Genomic DNA, 18,342 nt, shown 5'->3' with positions numbered 1-18,342 from the left:
AGTTCAACATTGGCTGGTATAGACTTTTCATCTTTGGAGGTATTTAAACAGAGGTTGGATTACCATCTCTTAGTGCTCCTTTAGTTGTGTATTCCTCCATGATCAGATACTTGCAGTCCCCTCCAGCTCTCTGGTTCTATGACTCTATAAGCTGATATTGCCTACAAGTCAGCTGATTCATAGATTTGACCCTGTGAGGTTCTGCCGTTTTTTACCTCAGGACAAGATCTGGAAAAGATTCTTGTCAGCTCCAGATGAGAGCCAAACTACATCCTGCATGGAAATGCAGGAATTAGAACCCCAACGGTGGCTTCTTCTAATCAGAGATACTTCTGACCAAGGTTATTTTCAACAGGTAAGTAGGAGAGTGGAGGATGCATAAGCCTGCATCCCCACTCCCTGCAAGTTTCTCAACCCTTATCTGAAGAAAACCTGGGAGTCTAGAGGTATTTTTATGAGAATAAACACTATGCCTGGAATATGATCTGGGTTGTAGTGGAAGTGATTGAGGGGAAGTTGGAAAGTGAATTTTTAAAAATATTAGAAAGGAAAGGATTCATTAGTATAAAAAAATTAGAAAGGAAAAGATTCTGGAGAGTGCAGTTTTCTGCACAGAAATACTAGCAAAGAGCAAGCAGTTTGCTAGTATTTCTGTGCAGAAAACTGCACCCTCCAGAAGTACCTCTAACAAGAAGTAATCATTTGAGTTTCACACTATATTTAAGGGTCATTTAGCCTACTATATTGGCCAACAAATGTACCTTGAGGCTCACTAGAACTAACAAAGCCTGCAGATGAATCTGGAGATGCCTTTGGAATAGCTGATAATGAGATAGTTTGCATGTCACATTTGGCTATCCAGTAGCCATGTCACATTCATTAGCTAAATAGGGGCTTGTGTGGTTTATCCATATTTCCACACAATGTGTATCAAGAGAAGCCCCTTTTAGCCACCAGTCTATCCAGTTTCCTCTTTGAAAGAGTGCTCAGTTCATAATCTAGCCTTTTATATAACATTTTAAAAAGTAAACAATGCCTTTCTCTTTGCTTCCCTCAACACCACATCTTTGCAACAAGACTACCCATCTCCTCCATCTTTCCCCATCTGTAGCCTATTGCATGGGGAAATCTCACCCTGTAGTAGCTTGTGGGAATATTCTGCAAATGATCATTTATGCTTGGCATGCTTTTTCTGTGATTGAATAGATCATGGCGATCCACACATCTAGCAACAGTATGAAACTCTAAGAAGGGACGTTTTCAGCAACAAAAAAAATATGACACTCTAAGCACATGTAACAGATGCAACACCAGGGGAGCCCCATGCTTAAACAAGTCATGGAATATGATGGGGGAGAAGAGTAGAGTATCATGACATCACTGATTATTGGCAGCTGCTATATCTAGTTAGTAACTGACACACTCAGTCACAAATTAATCAGATTTGACAGCTGCTTTGGAAGAGATAGAAAGTCTGTGCATCATATATTGCTAACTGAATTACTGGGGATTCTTCATTTTCTTAACAGGTACCTAAGGCTTTGGTTAACTTGGTGGAGGTAATGGACATTTTCCCCCTGAGACAGTTGTTTCTGGATAGCAGGCTTCCATGCCCCACACATCAAGCAGAGTAAGACAACTTTGATCTGTTGTTGGGTCTTGCTATTAGGCAGAGTGGAATAGCTATCATAAGCAGAAAATGTTGAGATAAAGCAACAAAAGAGTGTCCTAGGCAAAGCTGTGTGTTTGACAATAGACAAACATGCCTTCAATGTGTCTGCTGTACTCAGGTCCAATGGAGGGCACTTGCCCCCTCCTTGATGTCAAGGTAAATGGAATCAGGTGCACATGTGTATGACTATTTTGCCCCTTACTTTAGGCACCAAAAGGTCTATTTTGTATCCAAGACATTCATTTATATGTAGACGATTTGCTATCCCATCACCTTTGTACTGGAAATTTTGTAAGGACCTTATAGCATTGTGTGGCAATGATTTCATCCCAGCATAAATGAAAGGAATTCAGGGGAAATGATGCCATGCCAAAGCAGTTGTCAGGCCAGCTGGCCCATGTGAATAATGTTGCACTTCTGCACCAAGTGTGACCTGGTGCATGTGGCTGCCATTTGGCCAATCCATGGCTAGTTCCAGAGCATAATGCTCTTGACTGACCCCAGACTTATGGCCAGTGCAGAAAAGGCCAGAGTATTTTTTTATTATTACAGGTTGAGCATCTCTTGTCCAAAATGCTTGGGACCAGAAGTGTTTCGGCTTTTGGATTTTTTTTTCAGATTTTTGAAATTCCTGTATTTGCACATATGCACATTATGAGATATCTTGAAGATGGGACCCAAGTCAAAACACAAAATTCATTTATGTTTCATATGCACCTTATACACATAGACTGAAGGTAATTTTATACAGAATATTTTTAATAATTTTGTGCATGAAACTGTCCTGTTCTGATGAATAGTCTGGTGAGTCCAAGTCAAGCCCAGCCAAGCAAGCAATTGAAACAGTCCAAAAGGGAGATCCAAAAGTGTAGTCTGCAAACAGCAAAGTATTAGTCAATATGAATCAGGAACACAAGTCCACTAGGAAAGGTGGGTTGCAAGCAACAAGTTGCCTGAGGGAAATTCTGTAATTTAGGGTTGGTTGTCAGCATGTAATTATTCCCTGATTAATGAGCACCTGGCATTTAAACACTTTGACCTACACTGGGCCTCTCTTTGTCTCTGTTGGTCTACTACAGTAGATATTACGAATTCTGTGTCTTGCTGTCCCAAACTGCCATACTTTCTTGTCTTTCTGTCTCACTGGCACAGCCCCATCTCAGTGGCAGTGCTCCCTGTCTCACTGGGAGGGCCCTCTGTCTCACTCTCTTGCTCTGCTGTCTCACTGTCTGAATCTGTGCCCTGTGGGTTCAGCACAGCACAAACAAAGTTGTGCATACTGAACCATCAGAATACAAAAGTGTCACTATCTCAGCTACCCATGTGGAGAATTTTGAATTTTAGAGTATTTAAGATTTTGCAATACTGCATGATAAGTTCACCTTCAGATCACCATAAGTTGGAAATGACCTGAAGGTACACAACAAAAACAGTTGTTGTTGTTGTTGTTGTTGTTGTATTCAAAGATATAGCCATGTTAATATGTAGAATCATTATATAGAGAGATTTTGTAGCAGTCTACTTCCTTAGATGCATTTGGTGTAGTGGAAGCCAGGTACAGACATATATATGTCATTGGTCCGTGAGGATGTCAATTCAAATTACAAATCCTTTGTGTATGGAGATGAAGTTGCAGGTCCAATTTTAACTATGGTTGTTAGTGCACACAGACATAGGAAACTGGTCTTTGTGCATGGAGATGAACTGGCAGATCCAGTTTTGTAATAGGACAAGCCTGTGTTGTTGTTGTTGTTGTTATTTTCTCCCACCTTTTTGATTCCACACTTTTTTTTACTACTATTAGTAGTTGTAATAATTGTTAGGAATAGAACATTATACAGTTCCAGCAAAAAAAAAAATCCTTTGTATTCCTCACTAAGCATGTTTGTAGTTGTTTTCCTTCATGTCATTTCCAACTTATGGCAACACAAAGGCGAACCCTTAACTGGATTTTCTTGACAAGATTTGTTCAGAAAGTGTTTGCCATGGTCTTCCTCTGAAGCTGAGAGAGTGTGACTTAACCAAGACCACCCATGGTCTTCCAAGCCCTAGTCCAATGCTCAGACCACCCAGCAGTGAAAAAACTTTGCACAGTCCTATTAGGAAGAGAAGCACATGAGTATCTGGTTGTGTTTTCTAATTTGGGGAACTTTGTGTATGCTTCCTTGATGTTTTTTCACCTGCCCCCCCCCTCACTTTGATTTCATATGTAGAGATCTTTGTAGCTGTGTTCTCCCCATTCAAGAGGGCTCCTCTGAAATGGTGATGATGAAGGAAGCAGTCAAAGCCTATCAGGTACATCAGCAAAGAATACTGCTTGTGTATTGCCTAAATTTATATCTGAATGCCTCCCCACATTACCATACACTAGAAACAACAATGGTATACATTCCATAGCAGAATCCTATACACATTTCACAACTCTTTATAATCTATAAGATGTATATTATTTGTGCTTACCTGGTATGTAAGTTGGGAATGTCACAAAAATTGGCTTCTTGACAATCTTGGTTTTAATGTAGAAAAAGCAAGTTGCCAGCCCTCATGGTTGCAGAGAAAGATATAAAAAAAGAAAAGTACATAGGTTCCTCATTGACTCTTCAGCAAACAAACATGAATTGAATTTTGAAATGACAACACAACTGAGAGCTACCTGTATTTATGTTTTATATGGTCTGGACATGAGGATTCTGAATCCTGCACAAAACAAAAGGAAGATAAAGATGCAAGCCTGTATCCTCCCCTTGCTTTTGGATCTACTCTGTACAACCTCTGTTGAGATTGCTGCCCTTCTTTCTTTACTATCTACTGCTCCATCATTGGAAAATAATAAAAAAAAATCTCAATTTTATGAAAATAAAATAGAGTAACGGACAGTTCTTTGTCATATCCATCTCATATGTTTTAATAAACAGCCTTGCATAGCCTTGACAACATGGTTGTAACATTTGTGACTCTGTGACTGGAATAGTATTGGTGGGTTACACCAGCACAAATATGCCGGCATAAACAGTGGTGGAAGGAGGAAAAGGGTTCTGAGTACAACTGTGAAGAAAGTTGGAGAAATAGAGTGCTCAGAGCTGGAACATTTTCACTGCCTTCTCCTTGTACTGCATAACCCTGGAAAAAGTGCAGTGCATTATTATAATGTACCAACAGGATTCTAGCCTTTGCTTTGTTACAGAAAAGTATTTATTATTACAGTCCATAGACCCATCAATACAAACAGACAAAAATTGTACACTATCAGATAGGATACAATTGGACATTCCATAAACACAACAAAATTGACATAGTCAGTAAAAATCTTTTATTTTTTTTCCAGCTCTTTTATTTATTATTGAAATAATACAAATACATATGTAATATTTAACATAAAATATATCTTATTCCAAACGATCTTGCACCCTGATATTTATACAGAAAGCTTATTTTCCCATAGTTTTGCAACATCTTTCCATTTTGCTTTATATTGCTGAACTGTTCTATCATTTTTGTACATTGAGATCATGTCCAAGATTGCTAACTCATTCAATTTCAAAATCCATTCTTCTAAGGATGGGATAGAGTTGGCTTTCCAGTATTTGGCAAATAATATTCGAGCAGCAGTTATTGCATATAGTAAAACACTCAACTCATCTTGAACTAGATTGTCCCAAATCCCATCAGTAATATTTAACAGAAATAACTCAGGGGTAAATAGAATATTTTTCCCCATTGCATTTGTTATAGATCTGTGTATCATGATCCAAAATTTTTTAGCCGATTTGCACTGCCACCAAAGGTGATATAAGGTGCCTCCTTTTTGATTACATTTCCAACAGTAAGAAATGCCGTGTTTAGCCAATCTAGCAATCTTAATTGGGGTCAAGTACCACCTAAAAAATAACTTATAATAGTTTTCTCTTAATTTAACACATTTAGTAAAACGGAGGTTTCTTTTCCACACATTTTCCCAACTGTCCATAGGGATAACTCTGCCAATGTCTTGGGACCATCGTATCATGTTAGACTTAACAGTTTCTTCCATCATTTCCATATTCAACAGAAATTTATACAATTTTGTAATTAATTTTAACCTTGAGCCTCTAATAATTTTATCAAAGTCTGTCTCTTTACCCTCTATCCCATCTCCAGAGTGATCTCTTTTCCAATCATCTCAAATTTGCCAATATTTAAACCAATTTAAATAAGGATCCATCTCCTTTAATTTCTCTTTAGTTTTTAGTTCTTCATTATCTCCCCTCCTTATTAGAATGTCATCATATCTCCACCATTTATAAGACCGGGACTTTTCTTTCTTATGAAAAGCCTCTTGCAAGGAAGTCCATCTTGGTAAGTGTCTGTAAAGTAGTTTTTTATATTTAGTCCAAATAGAGAACAATGCACTTCTCACAAAATGCTGTTTGAATACTTTAAGACTATGAACACTATTATAGCACAGATATGCATGCCAGCCTAGCTCTAATCCGTAAGATTCTAAATACATCATTTTCTCATCAGATAATAGAATCCAGTCTCTGATCCAGGACATAGCACAAGCATTATGATAAATTTCAAAGTTGGGTAAACCTAATCCTCCCCTGTCTCTACTATCTTGCATAATCTTAAATTTTATTCTGGGTTTCTTATTATGCCACAAAAATTTTGATATATCTTGTTCCCATGATTTAAAGATAGCCTTAGTTGTCACGATTGGTAAGGTCTGAAATAAAAACATCATTCTCAGCAGAACATTCATTTGAATAATAGCAATTTTCCCTAACAGTGAGATATTTTGCGAATCCCACCTTTTTAAATCAACTTTAATTTTCTCCCACGTTGGTGTGTAATTGTTCTTAAAAAGGTCAGAATTATCCTTTGTCAAATTTACACCTAAATATTTAATTTTAGATATCAGGTGAAACTCCGTAATAGATTTCAGTTCTTCCTCTTCCTTTGCTGTAAGGTTTTTAACCAAAAGACCACTTTTTTTCTTATTAACTTTAAATCCTGCCAGAGTACCAAACTTTGTTAGGACTTCCTCAAGTTCTTTAATTGTTTTCCTAGGATTCTCCAGTATAATAACAAGGTCATCTGCAAAAACTCGAATTTTAAAGGAAAATTTAGAAATATTCAGACCTTGAATTTTATTATCATTTCTGATTTTGTCATTTACTACTTCCATTACCATTAGGAAAAGTAGGGGTGACAGGGGACAACCCTGTCGCGTACCCTTCTCAATATTAATCGTATCTGTTTTCTCTCCATTTATATTAATCTTGGTATATTGTTTGTTATATATTTTCATTATCCAGTTCTTCATTCTACCTTTTATACCCCATTCATCCAATAGGATTTCTAAAAAGTTCCAATTAACGTTATCAAAAGCTTTCTCTATAGTAAAACTCTTTTAGATACTCTGGCCAGTTTTAGGAGTTTTCTTCTCTCTTATCATAATTTGCAAGGAGAAGAACTTCACAACTGGCATCTATCCTATAATAGAACTTAATAGAGGAGACATCAACTTCTTGTGACCTTGGTTATAAATAAGCAAAATAATAAAATATGTGTTTCAACCTCCTGCTAACCACATGGGCAAAATCTTGAAAAGAACCCAGTGTACCTATCATCCAGCAATTCTGAAGGGAAAACATTATATCTGGGCTTAGTAAATAATATGTGGTATTAGGAACAGTCAATTTCTCTATGAAGAAAAGATCCCACATAATGGATATACAAAGCACCAGGTGAGCATGAAGAAAGGGAGTGAACCTGAAGATTACAAGAGGCAATATCCTAGAGTCTCTGTTTAGCTAATTTGAATACTGTATCATACAGTTTCTCTTGTCAAGAAACAGGAAAACAGTTTTACAAGTATTGTTAACACTTTAGCACTTGGACGCCAAAATAGGATATGTTTTGTTTTTCTTCAACAGAGTAGCCTACAAAAACTGGTGTGGAATGGCAGGTATGACACACAAGAGGACTTTACAGTCATATTACAGCCTTTCCTCCAGACCATTGAATTACCTCTTCTACAGGTACGTGTATGTCCTGCATTTAATAAGGATGTTTACCTTAGTTTTTTGTGGGTTTTTGGGGCTATGTGGCCTTGTTCTGGAAGAATTTATTCCTGACGTTTTGCCGACATCTGTGGCTGGCATCTTCAAAGAATCTTCATTCTCTAAAGATGCCAGCCACAGATGCAGGCAAAATGTTAGGAATAAATTCTTCCAGAACACAGCCACATAGCCTGAAAAACCAACAAAAAAGTATGGATGCTATCCATGAAAGCCTTCGACTTCACATTGATGTTTACCTTGCTTATAAGATGTCTTGATGAGTAAAGGGGACATTTCTTCTCCTGTAACTGTAGAATAAAATAGAAGACGAGGCCTGGTGAATCAAGACTCCAATTTCATTTAGGGAAAGAAATGCATTTGCATCTCCCATCCTCACACAACACAGTCTGAAGAGAATGGGAGCCCTGAGGCCTGTTACAGACTGCCAAAATAAAGCTGCTTCAGGTCTCTTTGGAGGTATGCTGTTTAAATGATGCATGCATCCTAAGAATCCGGAAGCTGCACCAAAGCTGCACTCCAGTGCTTAGGAATGGAGTGTGGCTTTGGCGCAACCTCTGGACTCTTAGGACCTATGCATCATTTAAATAGCATACCTCCAAAGAGACCTGAAGCAGCTTTATTTTGGCAGTCTGTAACAGGCCTGAGTTTATACACATTAATATAGTTTGCCAAATTTGCCAAGTCACTACTGCAAAGTGCATGTGCTGGGAAAATTCCATGAAACTAACAAATGTGATAGAAGTAAAAATGTCTAGGCATCAGTTGGTCATGTACAGCCTCCTGTAACATAGACAACCATTTCCCAGTCTTTGCTGCATAGCTTGTTCTCCAGACTCTTGGCATTGTGGGGGACAAACTATGCCTTGTAATCTTCACAGTGTCAGCTTGTTCTTCTGGAGGAAGACCAAGGCAACACAAAAGCATTTTTCTAGGTTTGCCCATGTGAAGTCATGTTCATTTCCCTTTCAAGACCTTTTAAACTTGAAAAGCTTTGCTTGTAAGGTGATTTGAAGTGCTTTGTATGTATGACTATTGTGATGCTACTTGCATCCATCTTCAGTTTCCAGGTCATATTCTTGACCAATTCTAGCTACAGTCTTAAACAACAGAGTAGTGTAAATAGTTAAAAAGAAGACCTTCCCACTAGTATCTGCATTGTTTGGTTTATCTGAAAACACATTTGTCAAAACACATATACAAAAAGAAATTCTGACAACATAACCAAACCAGCACCAATGAATCCATGCCATGTTATAAAATAATTCTTTTAAATTCAGCATTTGACAACTGTGTTAAACCTGAAACTGAAATGGCCAGATTTTGTCAAAATTGTGGATGAAGACAGAGTGTTCATCTTGATGGGTAGTTGTTTCATTTTTCACTCTTAAAGAAGTGCCAACAAAACTGTACAGCATTGCACATATCAATTACTTTCAGAAAATTTACATACTTTGCATTTTATAGCAACTTCATAGTTCTTTTAGGCTTGAAGTAACAGCTTTTTAAAACATGTTTATGCTTCAATAAAAATGTGAGAATCTATTCTCTAAATAAGACAAAAAGGAATCCAGTAGCAGTTTTGAGACTACCTGGGGAAAATAAATTAAGAGAAGCCACTTCAATGGACTTTGTTGGTTTGGGGCCTTCAAGTTGTTTCTAAATTATGGTGACCCCAAGGCAACCTTATCACAGGGTTTTCTTAGCAAGATTTGTTCAGAGGACATTTGCCAGTGCTTTCCTCTGAGGCTAGGAGAGTGTGACTTGCCCAAGGTTACCAGTGGGTTTCCATAGCTGAGTGGGTATTTGAACCCTGGTCTCCAGAGTCATAGATGTTTATCACACTATACTCTTAAAGTGCTACTATTCCACTTTGACTCCTCTAGCTGCCTCCTGTTGCATTCTGGGATTGGCAGTTTTAAGGAGGGGTATTTAGAATTCTTCTCTGCCTGAGAATTCTAAATACCCCTCCTTAAAACTGCAAATCCCAGAATGCAACAGGAGGCAGCTAGAGCAGTCAAAGTGGAATAGTAGCACTTTAAGAGTATAGTGTGATAAACATCATAGTCTAATACTCAAACCACTACATCACTTAATCAGAAGCTTAGGCTAGGAATCCCAATGCCCAGTTAATCTGAAATATCCTGTTGGATTCCTTTTATCTATTTATGCTAAAACAGACTAACATGGCTATCACTTTGGATATTAGTACAGTGGAAGACATTGTTCATTAAATGCATAACCTCAGACTGACTTTAACACACATTAAAACGTACAGAATCCACTTAAACAAATTTAACCCTCTTCTCTTTCGGTTGCCACATTAGTATGAATGAAACTCCACTAGATTTTATGGGACACAGGGTTTCAGAATCAGGACAAACATTTAAAAAAACAACAACCAGGCACTGCAATATTTCCATTTAGTTTAATGGAATATTCACATTGTGGGTTGAGTATTTTGGGGGCTGTATGACCTGAAACCTTCTGTCTTTTCTAGTCAGTGTGAGGTTTTCATGAAATGAAGGCCAGAATATCCATGTGAAGGTGAATATTGAGACCCTTATTTATCACTGTAGCCAACTAGATACTCTGTGGGAAGCTGGAGATGAGGGAAATAGCATCCGCCCATTGGTATGCCCCCAATGACTGGTACCAGGAGGCATACTGCTTCTGAAGCTGGAAGCAGCATATGGCTATAATGGCTGATAGCCATGGATGCCCTCCTTCTCTATTTGTTTAATAATCCCTTCTAGAGCCAGCATGTCATAGTGGTTTGAGTGTTGGACAGTGACTCTGGAGACCAGTGTTTGAATCCCCATTGAGGCATGAAACCCACTGGGTGATCCTGGGCAAATCTCAAGACTCAGAAGATGGCAATGGCAAACCTCTGCAGAAGAAACCTGCCAAGAAAACTCTGTGATCGGTTTACCTTAGGGTTGCCATAAGCTGGAAACAAGTTGAAGGCGCACAACAACAAAACTAGGAGAATTAGTAGCCTTCGACATATATTTCAGTTACACAATGTAGCATCCTGACTATGCACTGTGAGAGAATACTTTATTTTCTCTGTCCTGAATTCCTCTGCCCTGCTTCAGTGGATGACACCAGGCCATAATGTTATGAGAGGGCTGCTTAAACAACCATCTTTCTTGTTAAAATGTAACTCTCTACTAGTTCTACCTTCAGAGTGCTGAATGATGTTGTTAATCAGTGTTAGTGATCATGAGGTTCTATCTTTTTATTTTTCTTTCTCACATGCTTTATTTTAAGGATGGACGTCCAGATGTTTCCTTCTTTGCACCTGATTGTTTTCACATGAGTCAAAAATCACATTCCCAGCTTGCCAAGACCCTCTGGAACAGTATGGTAGGACACTAACATTCACTCTAGGGTATAGGAATTTTGCTGAAGTACATCCATAGTCTCTGGTTTAGGTGTTGTATATGTTCCTGGTAGCAAAGGCCCTTTATCTCATTTTCATGTCTTGGTAAGAGGCAATCTCAGGACTGGCAAAACATGTAAAGGGAAAAGGGCAATGCTATGATAGCTCCAAACAAATGAATTTTATTACACCTCAGTTGAATTCAGTCTTATACTAGTGAAGCCCCTGCCAGACAGGGATGCTTCTAGTCCTAGATGAGGCTTTTATTCCACAGTCACCCTGTTTCCTGCACAGAATGTTGTGGGATTTCAGATCCCATTATCTTCTCCTACTATTGCTGCCATCTTTTTTCATACCATATCAAACTAGTAATGGTGGAAAGACAGAACAGCTCTACTGGTAGTATGATGAGTCATCCATCTGGAAACAAACCTGCAGGATTTGGTCCACATTTTCTGATCATGTTCCATTGCAGCATATTTTCTATTCTCAATTTTCCTTTTTTGATGTTTATGGACAAAACTTGCCGTTACTGCTCTGCTATTTCATCCTGTTAGACAGTCACTGCAATACTCACTTAGAATTTTAATGAAATTGCAGTGGTTATTTTGAGTACAGAAAAATGACAGGTTTGCAAGGTGTCTTATGGATCAAATTGTGTGATAAACATTTCACAGTGTTTACTAAATGTTAGTATTTTAAATGATTTTTTAAAAGCTAGCTAATCATTCTTGTTTGTTTCTCAGCTTCAGCCTTTGGTGGGGAAAGCCATTTCCTTCAATTTTATGGACAATATAACACTGAGCTGCCCAACTCTGGTAAACACTTTACTGTCTTCCATTAAGGATTTTGTGGGAAGAAACAGTTTGGATAACTATGTGAGGCCTAAAATATATGAAAATGTTTTGTACCAGAAATTTAACATCTGAGGCTACTACTGAATGTGCAGGGATCTTTAAATTATCAGGTAAATCCTCTGTTCACCTCTGAAACATTGAAGTTGCAATCCAGTGCATGCATACTTGGAAGTTAAATCCCACTCATATCACTGGCACTTATGTCTGAACATACATGTATAGAATTGCAATGTTAGCTATTCATCTGTTATTCTTGTTGTTAGCTGCCCTCGAATTGACTTCAACTCAGGGTGACCCTGTGGATGAGTCATCTCCAAGACCCCCATCATCCACTGCTTTGCTTAAATCTTGCAAATTCAGGCCCATGACTTTCCTAATTGAGTCTAGCCATCTGGCAAGTGGTCCTCTCCTCTTTCTACTACATTCTACTTTTCCTAGCATTATTGTCTTTTCTAATGAGTCATGCCTTCTCATGATGTGGCCAAAGTACGACATTGTCTGTTTAATCATCTTTGCTTTCAAGGAGAGTTCTGGCTTGACCTATTCAAGGGCCCATATATTTCCTTTTGGCTGTCCATGGCATCCTCAGCATTCTGTATTAGCCTGCAAATTAGCCTGCAGTGCTGTCATGGCTATGAAATGCTCTTCTCTTGTGTCCCAGCTGGCAGCAATATCAAACTCATTTTGGCAACACGTTAAAACAGAAATCATTAAAGCTTTTGCCACTACATTATCATAGCTTGATTTTGGATTTCTCTTTTAGCATATGTGGTTGTAGTGGTTTGAGGATTGGACTATGACTCTGGGGATCACAGTTTGATTCCCTGCTCAGTTATGAAAACCCGCTGGGTGATCATGGGTGAGTCATAGAATCATAGAGTTGGAAGAGACCACAAGGGCCATCCAGTCCAACCCCCTGCAATAGCAATTCCAAGTACATTTCTATACCACGTATCAATGAACTAGCACTCCCTAAGCAGTTTACAGTGTGTAAGCCAACTGACCCCAACAAGTTGGGTACAGTGCACCCACATCATATTCGGACGCACTATACGTGGCTTTCAGAATATGGTGAAAGCTGTGCAGGAGCACGCGGGCCGCAAGGGGCAGCACGTCCCATTTAGATTAATGGGATGCCGTCCATGGTGGGCACGCATGCCGCCGTGCCACCACATGCATGAGCACCATTACTTTCAATGGGGTTCGAGCATACACATTTTTTTTATGTGGGGGGTCCGGAATGGATCCCCGCTTAAAAAAAGGGTGCACTGTATTCATTTTACTAACCTACGAAATGATGGAAGGCTGAGTGGAACTTGGAGCCTTCCCTCAGGATCAAACTTATAACATTGTGGCTGCAGTACTGACATTTAAACACTGTGCCACCAGGGCTCCTTACACACTCTTAGGCCCAAATAACCCCAAAATGGGGTCACCTTAGGCTCAACATAAATTGGAAATGACTTGAAGGCACATAACAACAGCAGTAGCCACAGCAACAAATGCAGTATTTTTAAATTAGCGGAACTATAGTGCACCCTTCATATACGTGGGGGATCCATTCTGGACCCCTCCCCATAAGGGAAAAAAACATGGGACCTGAAGTCCCATTGTTTTCTATGGCGGCATGCTCCTGCATGGCATGCTGCATGCGCACCATTAAATGTACCAGGGTTCCCATCCGCGTGACCTTGAGCCCGTGTATGGTGAGCCCACTTTTGGCCTGGGCGCACTGTACACAGGAAGACTGGAAAGGGAAACAGTATCCACACATTGCAATCCATCAACAGTGGCTCCCTGGCACACTACACATAATATAACACTAGTTAACACCCCAGCCTCATGAGGGCACTCTTGGCCAGTTTATCCCACCTTCTTTCTGGTTCCCAGTCAGAATAACTCAAGTTCAAAAACCGCTTCTACCATTCAAATAATCATCCACCCACCTTGATCTCCTACCATTGATAAAACTGACTTGTCACCTCATCACCATACCCACGTTTCACATTTCTATGGCTATTCATATAGTCTGATTATAAACGTCTTTTTACTAGTTCACACCATGCATCTGAGGAAGTAGACTAAGGTCCAAAACACAATGCAGAAATAATTCAGTTTGAAAGTTTTGAATTTTGTGAGTAGTTTTGTGAGATACGGAGCCTTCTCTATCAGAGAGCTCTGGTGCCACAATAAACTACAATTCCTAGGATCCCCTAGCACTGAGCCAGTGCAGTTAAAGTGGTCTCAAACTGGATTATTTCTGCAGTGTGTTTTGGACCTAAGTCTTCAAAAGCTTATGCTACAACTTCGGTTTGAACCAGTTCAAATGACCCGGGTTCCCACTTAATTCAAATTGTTGAAGCAATTCTGAGAGGGGAGCCATGTGCTAGACCCCTGCGTCTTTTTGATGCTGATTTTTTCCGCTTCTTTTTTGATAAATCGACTCTTCTCAAGTGTGAACCACATGCGGATCAGAATTGGTTCAAATTTCTCTTCAGCTGGCTGGAACCGAATCATTTTGAATCAATTCATTTGTGAATGGGAACCACAAATGGATTATTTAGGAGGGAAAAATGTGATGGGGCAAATGTGGTGGGAACCATGCTCCTCTGTTGAATCAATCCATCACACACTGTTTTATCTGTAAATGGGAATGGGGCCTCAGTTAATCTCAAAGGTGCTACAAGATCCCATTGTACATGATAGGTTTGCCTTAGAGTTGACATGAGTCAGTAACATCTGGAAGGCACACAACAATGTTAAAATTGTTTTGGATTGGTTTAAATTGTTGAATGTTGCTTAGATTATAGGGTGGGATGTAAATATTTCAATGAATGAATGAATGTGTCAAATTATGTTAAGAGTCAGTTTAGAGCTGGGGGGAAATATGCATGGATTTTTCCAGCCTAGATCATATCCATGCACACACATACAGGTGACATGTTTGAATCATGAAAAGGTCACTCTCCTACCTCATTTCTTGCTGCTAGGTCAATTTTTCTTACAATCTTTGATTCTGCTCTGTTTTCTATTTTTGCATTGTGATCACCTATGATTAATGAGAAGTCCTGTTTTGGTGTGTGATCAATTTCCTTCTGGACTCCAGCATAGAATCTTTTACTTTCTTCTTCTTCTGACTCTGTAGTTGGAGCATAAACTTGGATTAAAGTTATATTGATGGCCACATTACCAGATTTTAATTGCTATTAAAATATGGAAACTTTAATGTCACTGCTATCATAAACAAAGCAGAGCACCAAACTGCATCCCAAAAAGCTCTCTCTCTTTTTCAATCCCCAAAAGCTTTTTCCATTATTTCAAAGCTTCTGATAGCACTCCAAAGACTTACTGGTGCAGCAGTAAGCTAAGGACAAATAGCAAATGGCATGTATACACAAACTTTAAAAAAAATTCACTGAACAGGAGATAAGTTAGTTAAAATAAAACAAGCAAATAAAGCAGGGCTTGAAAAAGCTAGGCAAAATAAAACAACTAGGCAAATTAAGAGCTTTAAAAAACTCACCAACATAAGATCTCAGCAAAAGATAAAAATGCCAAAATTCTTTAGATCACACGCTATTGTGCCACCACCATTTTCATTCTCTGTCCACAATATGAGCTCCAGCATCTTCTGCATCACTGAAATAAGTCCAGGGACACATTTTTTAATCTTTGATGCAGAAGGCAGAAAAATGTTATGTGTTGACATGAGACATTCTCAGGATTGGACAAATCTGGAGGGAAATGGGATATTCAGACTTGAAATGGAATGACCCACTATGTGGAGCTTGAAGCACAGAGGACACTGCTGTGAGGACACTGCTGGTTGATGTTAAAGATCACAAAGGAAAGAAAAATTATAGCAAGCTCTGTTGCAGAAAACCAAAAAATACTACTAGAATTGTAAGTGTCAGATAGTCTCTATTTTTTTTTCTCCTTCCTCCAGCTTTGCTATCCATTTATGTGCTGGACAAGCATTTTGTTTGGCATTACCACAGTGCCTAGTGGTGTCACTGGGTGGTATGGAGGGAAGGGGCAGAGTTCAGACCACACCAGGTAAAAGTCCAGAGGGGAGTGAACACCCGGAGGACAGTTGTCTGCTGTCCCTCTTTACCTCCCGGCACCAGTCAGAATGCCTCTGCAAAAGAGGGGAGGATGATTCCGTTGCAAAGTGTTTCCCCACCTTACCTTCCCCTACCCTACCCTCCCTTCCTTCCCAGTGGCTCACCCACCTGTTTGGCCAGCCCCCCAAGTTCTTCCAGGTCTGGCTGGGCAAGCGGGTAAGGCAGGCATAGGGAAGGGGCAGGGTCATCTGGTGCTGCCACTGACTATCACCAGGTGACACCAGATCTGTTGATGCCATTGGCTGTGACAAAGGATGATGATGATAGCTTGCTTGCCAACTTGCAGCATTACACCAATTAGTATTGCAGTGTGTTGCAACAGCCTGAGTTGGCTGACAGTGGCAACACCAAGAGAAGACATAAAAGAATTGCTTGATGCACCATAATCTACGGAAGGCTGGACAGCTGTTTGAATTACCCTGAATATGTAATGGCTGCCATAGCATGGATGGGGAATGGCTTGGGGACTCCTAGCAGCATCAGCAACATTCTCCTGTGCGATAACACCCATCCTCACCCATTCCATGCCGATCCCAGCCCATGCCCAGATTGGTCGGGAAATGATGTGAGATAAACTTATAACTAGTATCACAGTCTCAACTCTAGTAAATGTACTATTCTGGTGCTCGTACAAGATTTCTTATTTGCTACCAAGCATGTATTCGTTCTTCATTAGCACCACCCTTTCCTGGGAACCTACAAGAATAGCAATGAGACTCATTCATCTCTGGATCCCACCAACCAGCCAAACCAGGTAATTCTTTTGACAGTGTATTTCACATGTGTTCTTAGTACAGAATTTTTGGTGTTGATAGGATGTTTTCACATATCACTTTAGAGACCTTCAGAGACAATTTGAATTGGGTCCACTTCATATGTGTACATTTTCAAGGAAATGCATGTGTTCCTATTGCATTTTAAGCCTCAGTTGAGATCCTCTTCCCATAAATGGATATGTAATAAGAGAACTATACAAAATCATTACTCTGCCTCTCTTCATAGACTTTGTCTTTCCAGGTTTATCCTCATTGGCAGTGCTCAAAAAATCACAGTGCAAATAGAAATTATCACTGATCATATCTACAGTTTGTTCTTTTAAAAACACAACTTATTGGTCACCATTGGCAGCCATGATATGGATCAGGAGCACATATGGTTTCGGTGCAGGCTATTTGGAAGTCTGTATTGTCCTTTATAATCCCATTAGAACTCTAATTTATTATTATTTATTTTATTTATTATTATTATTAATATCATAGGTTGATGCCTCCTTTTTGTTCCACTACCTTTTTAGGCTTGTTTGGTGAGAATAAATGAGAGGGGCTTCTTGGTGGCTACTCCCAGATTTTGGATGTCCCTCCCTAGGGAGCCAGAAAGGCCCCATTTTTACTCTCCTTCTGTCAGCAAGTAATTTTAATGCTATCAGGCTTTTAGAAGCTGTATGGCATAAGCCTTTAATGTTACATGGTGCTGTTTTTAAGGTTTGTATGTTATCTTTGAATGAATTTCAATGTTTTAATGCCAAATGATTTTAACATTATTGATTGTTTAGTTGTTTTTGAAATTTGATATTTATACTTTTATTGAAGCTTTTGTATATTTTAATCTGTTTTCTTTTTAAATATGTTAGCTTCCTTCAGTCTCATTATTGAGAGAATAGTGGGATATAAATTACTACTACTACTACTACTAATAATAATAATAATAATAATACACCTTGTTTTCAAGCCAAATAGCACTGAAAGCATAGTTCACCTTAAAAAAAAGGGGTGTGTGTGAAATGCCCTTTATTTTAAAAGGAAACTTACATGGATCAGCACAGTAGCAAATCCAGTGGGATTGCGGCCATGTAGTCTCAGGTTGAGGGAATCCAGTGCAGCTCTTCCCCACCCCATCCCTGGAGTCACCACTATTGATGCTAATTATGTGGGGGATCCATCCCCCCCACATAAAACAAATTCCATGCATGCTCAAGCCTCATTTGGATGAATGGGACACACTTCCAGCTGCATGCGCCATTCATCCAAATGGAGCTTCCCATCTGTGTGACCTCAAGTCCGCATATAGGAAGCCTGCATATGGAGCGGGCCAATTGGAGAAAAGAAGGTTAAGAGGTGATATGATAGCCCTGTTTAAATATTTGAAAGGATGTCATATTGAGGAGGGAGCAAGCTTGTTTTCTGCTGCTCCAGAGAACAGGACCCGGAACAATGGATGCAAGCTACAGGAAAAGAGATTCCAC

General features: G+C 39.3%; 1 protein-coding gene and 1 long non-coding RNA gene across 2 annotated transcripts in view; one reads left to right on the top strand and one right to left on the bottom strand.

Moving 5' to 3' along the window:
- Positions 1 to 18,342, top strand: part of PLB1 (phospholipase B1) — a 111,918-nt gene that overhangs the window by 57,246 nt on the left and 36,330 nt on the right. Inside the window, exons 24-29 of the mRNA XM_089528355.1 lie at positions 1,530 to 1,630; positions 3,886 to 3,967; positions 7,591 to 7,695; positions 11,008 to 11,103; positions 11,866 to 11,937; positions 16,777 to 16,854. Of these exons, the coding sequence (XP_089384481.1) occupies positions 1,530 to 1,630; positions 3,886 to 3,967; positions 7,591 to 7,695; positions 11,008 to 11,103; positions 11,866 to 11,937; positions 16,777 to 16,854 (534 nt within the window). The remainder of the gene's footprint in view (positions 1 to 1,529; positions 1,631 to 3,885; positions 3,968 to 7,590; positions 7,696 to 11,007; positions 11,104 to 11,865; positions 11,938 to 16,776; positions 16,855 to 18,342) is intronic.
- Positions 2,479 to 14,973, bottom strand: LOC149310704 (uncharacterized). Its single transcript, XR_016281591.1, has 3 exons — positions 14,949 to 14,973; positions 4,133 to 4,213; positions 2,479 to 2,545 (listed from the first exon to the last, which is right to left on the bottom strand). It is a non-coding gene; the product is annotated as an uncharacterized LOC149310704 (long non-coding RNA).

This window comes from Sceloporus occidentalis, unplaced genomic scaffold (assembly GCF_023333645.1).
Source record: "Sceloporus occidentalis isolate IW3139 unplaced genomic scaffold, rSceOcc1.0.p SCAF_6, whole genome shotgun sequence".
In the NCBI taxonomy this organism is placed as follows: domain Eukaryota; kingdom Metazoa; phylum Chordata; class Lepidosauria; order Squamata; family Phrynosomatidae; genus Sceloporus; species Sceloporus occidentalis.
Note: the sequence above shows the minus strand (reverse complement) of the source record. Positions and strands in the feature narration are given on the sequence as shown.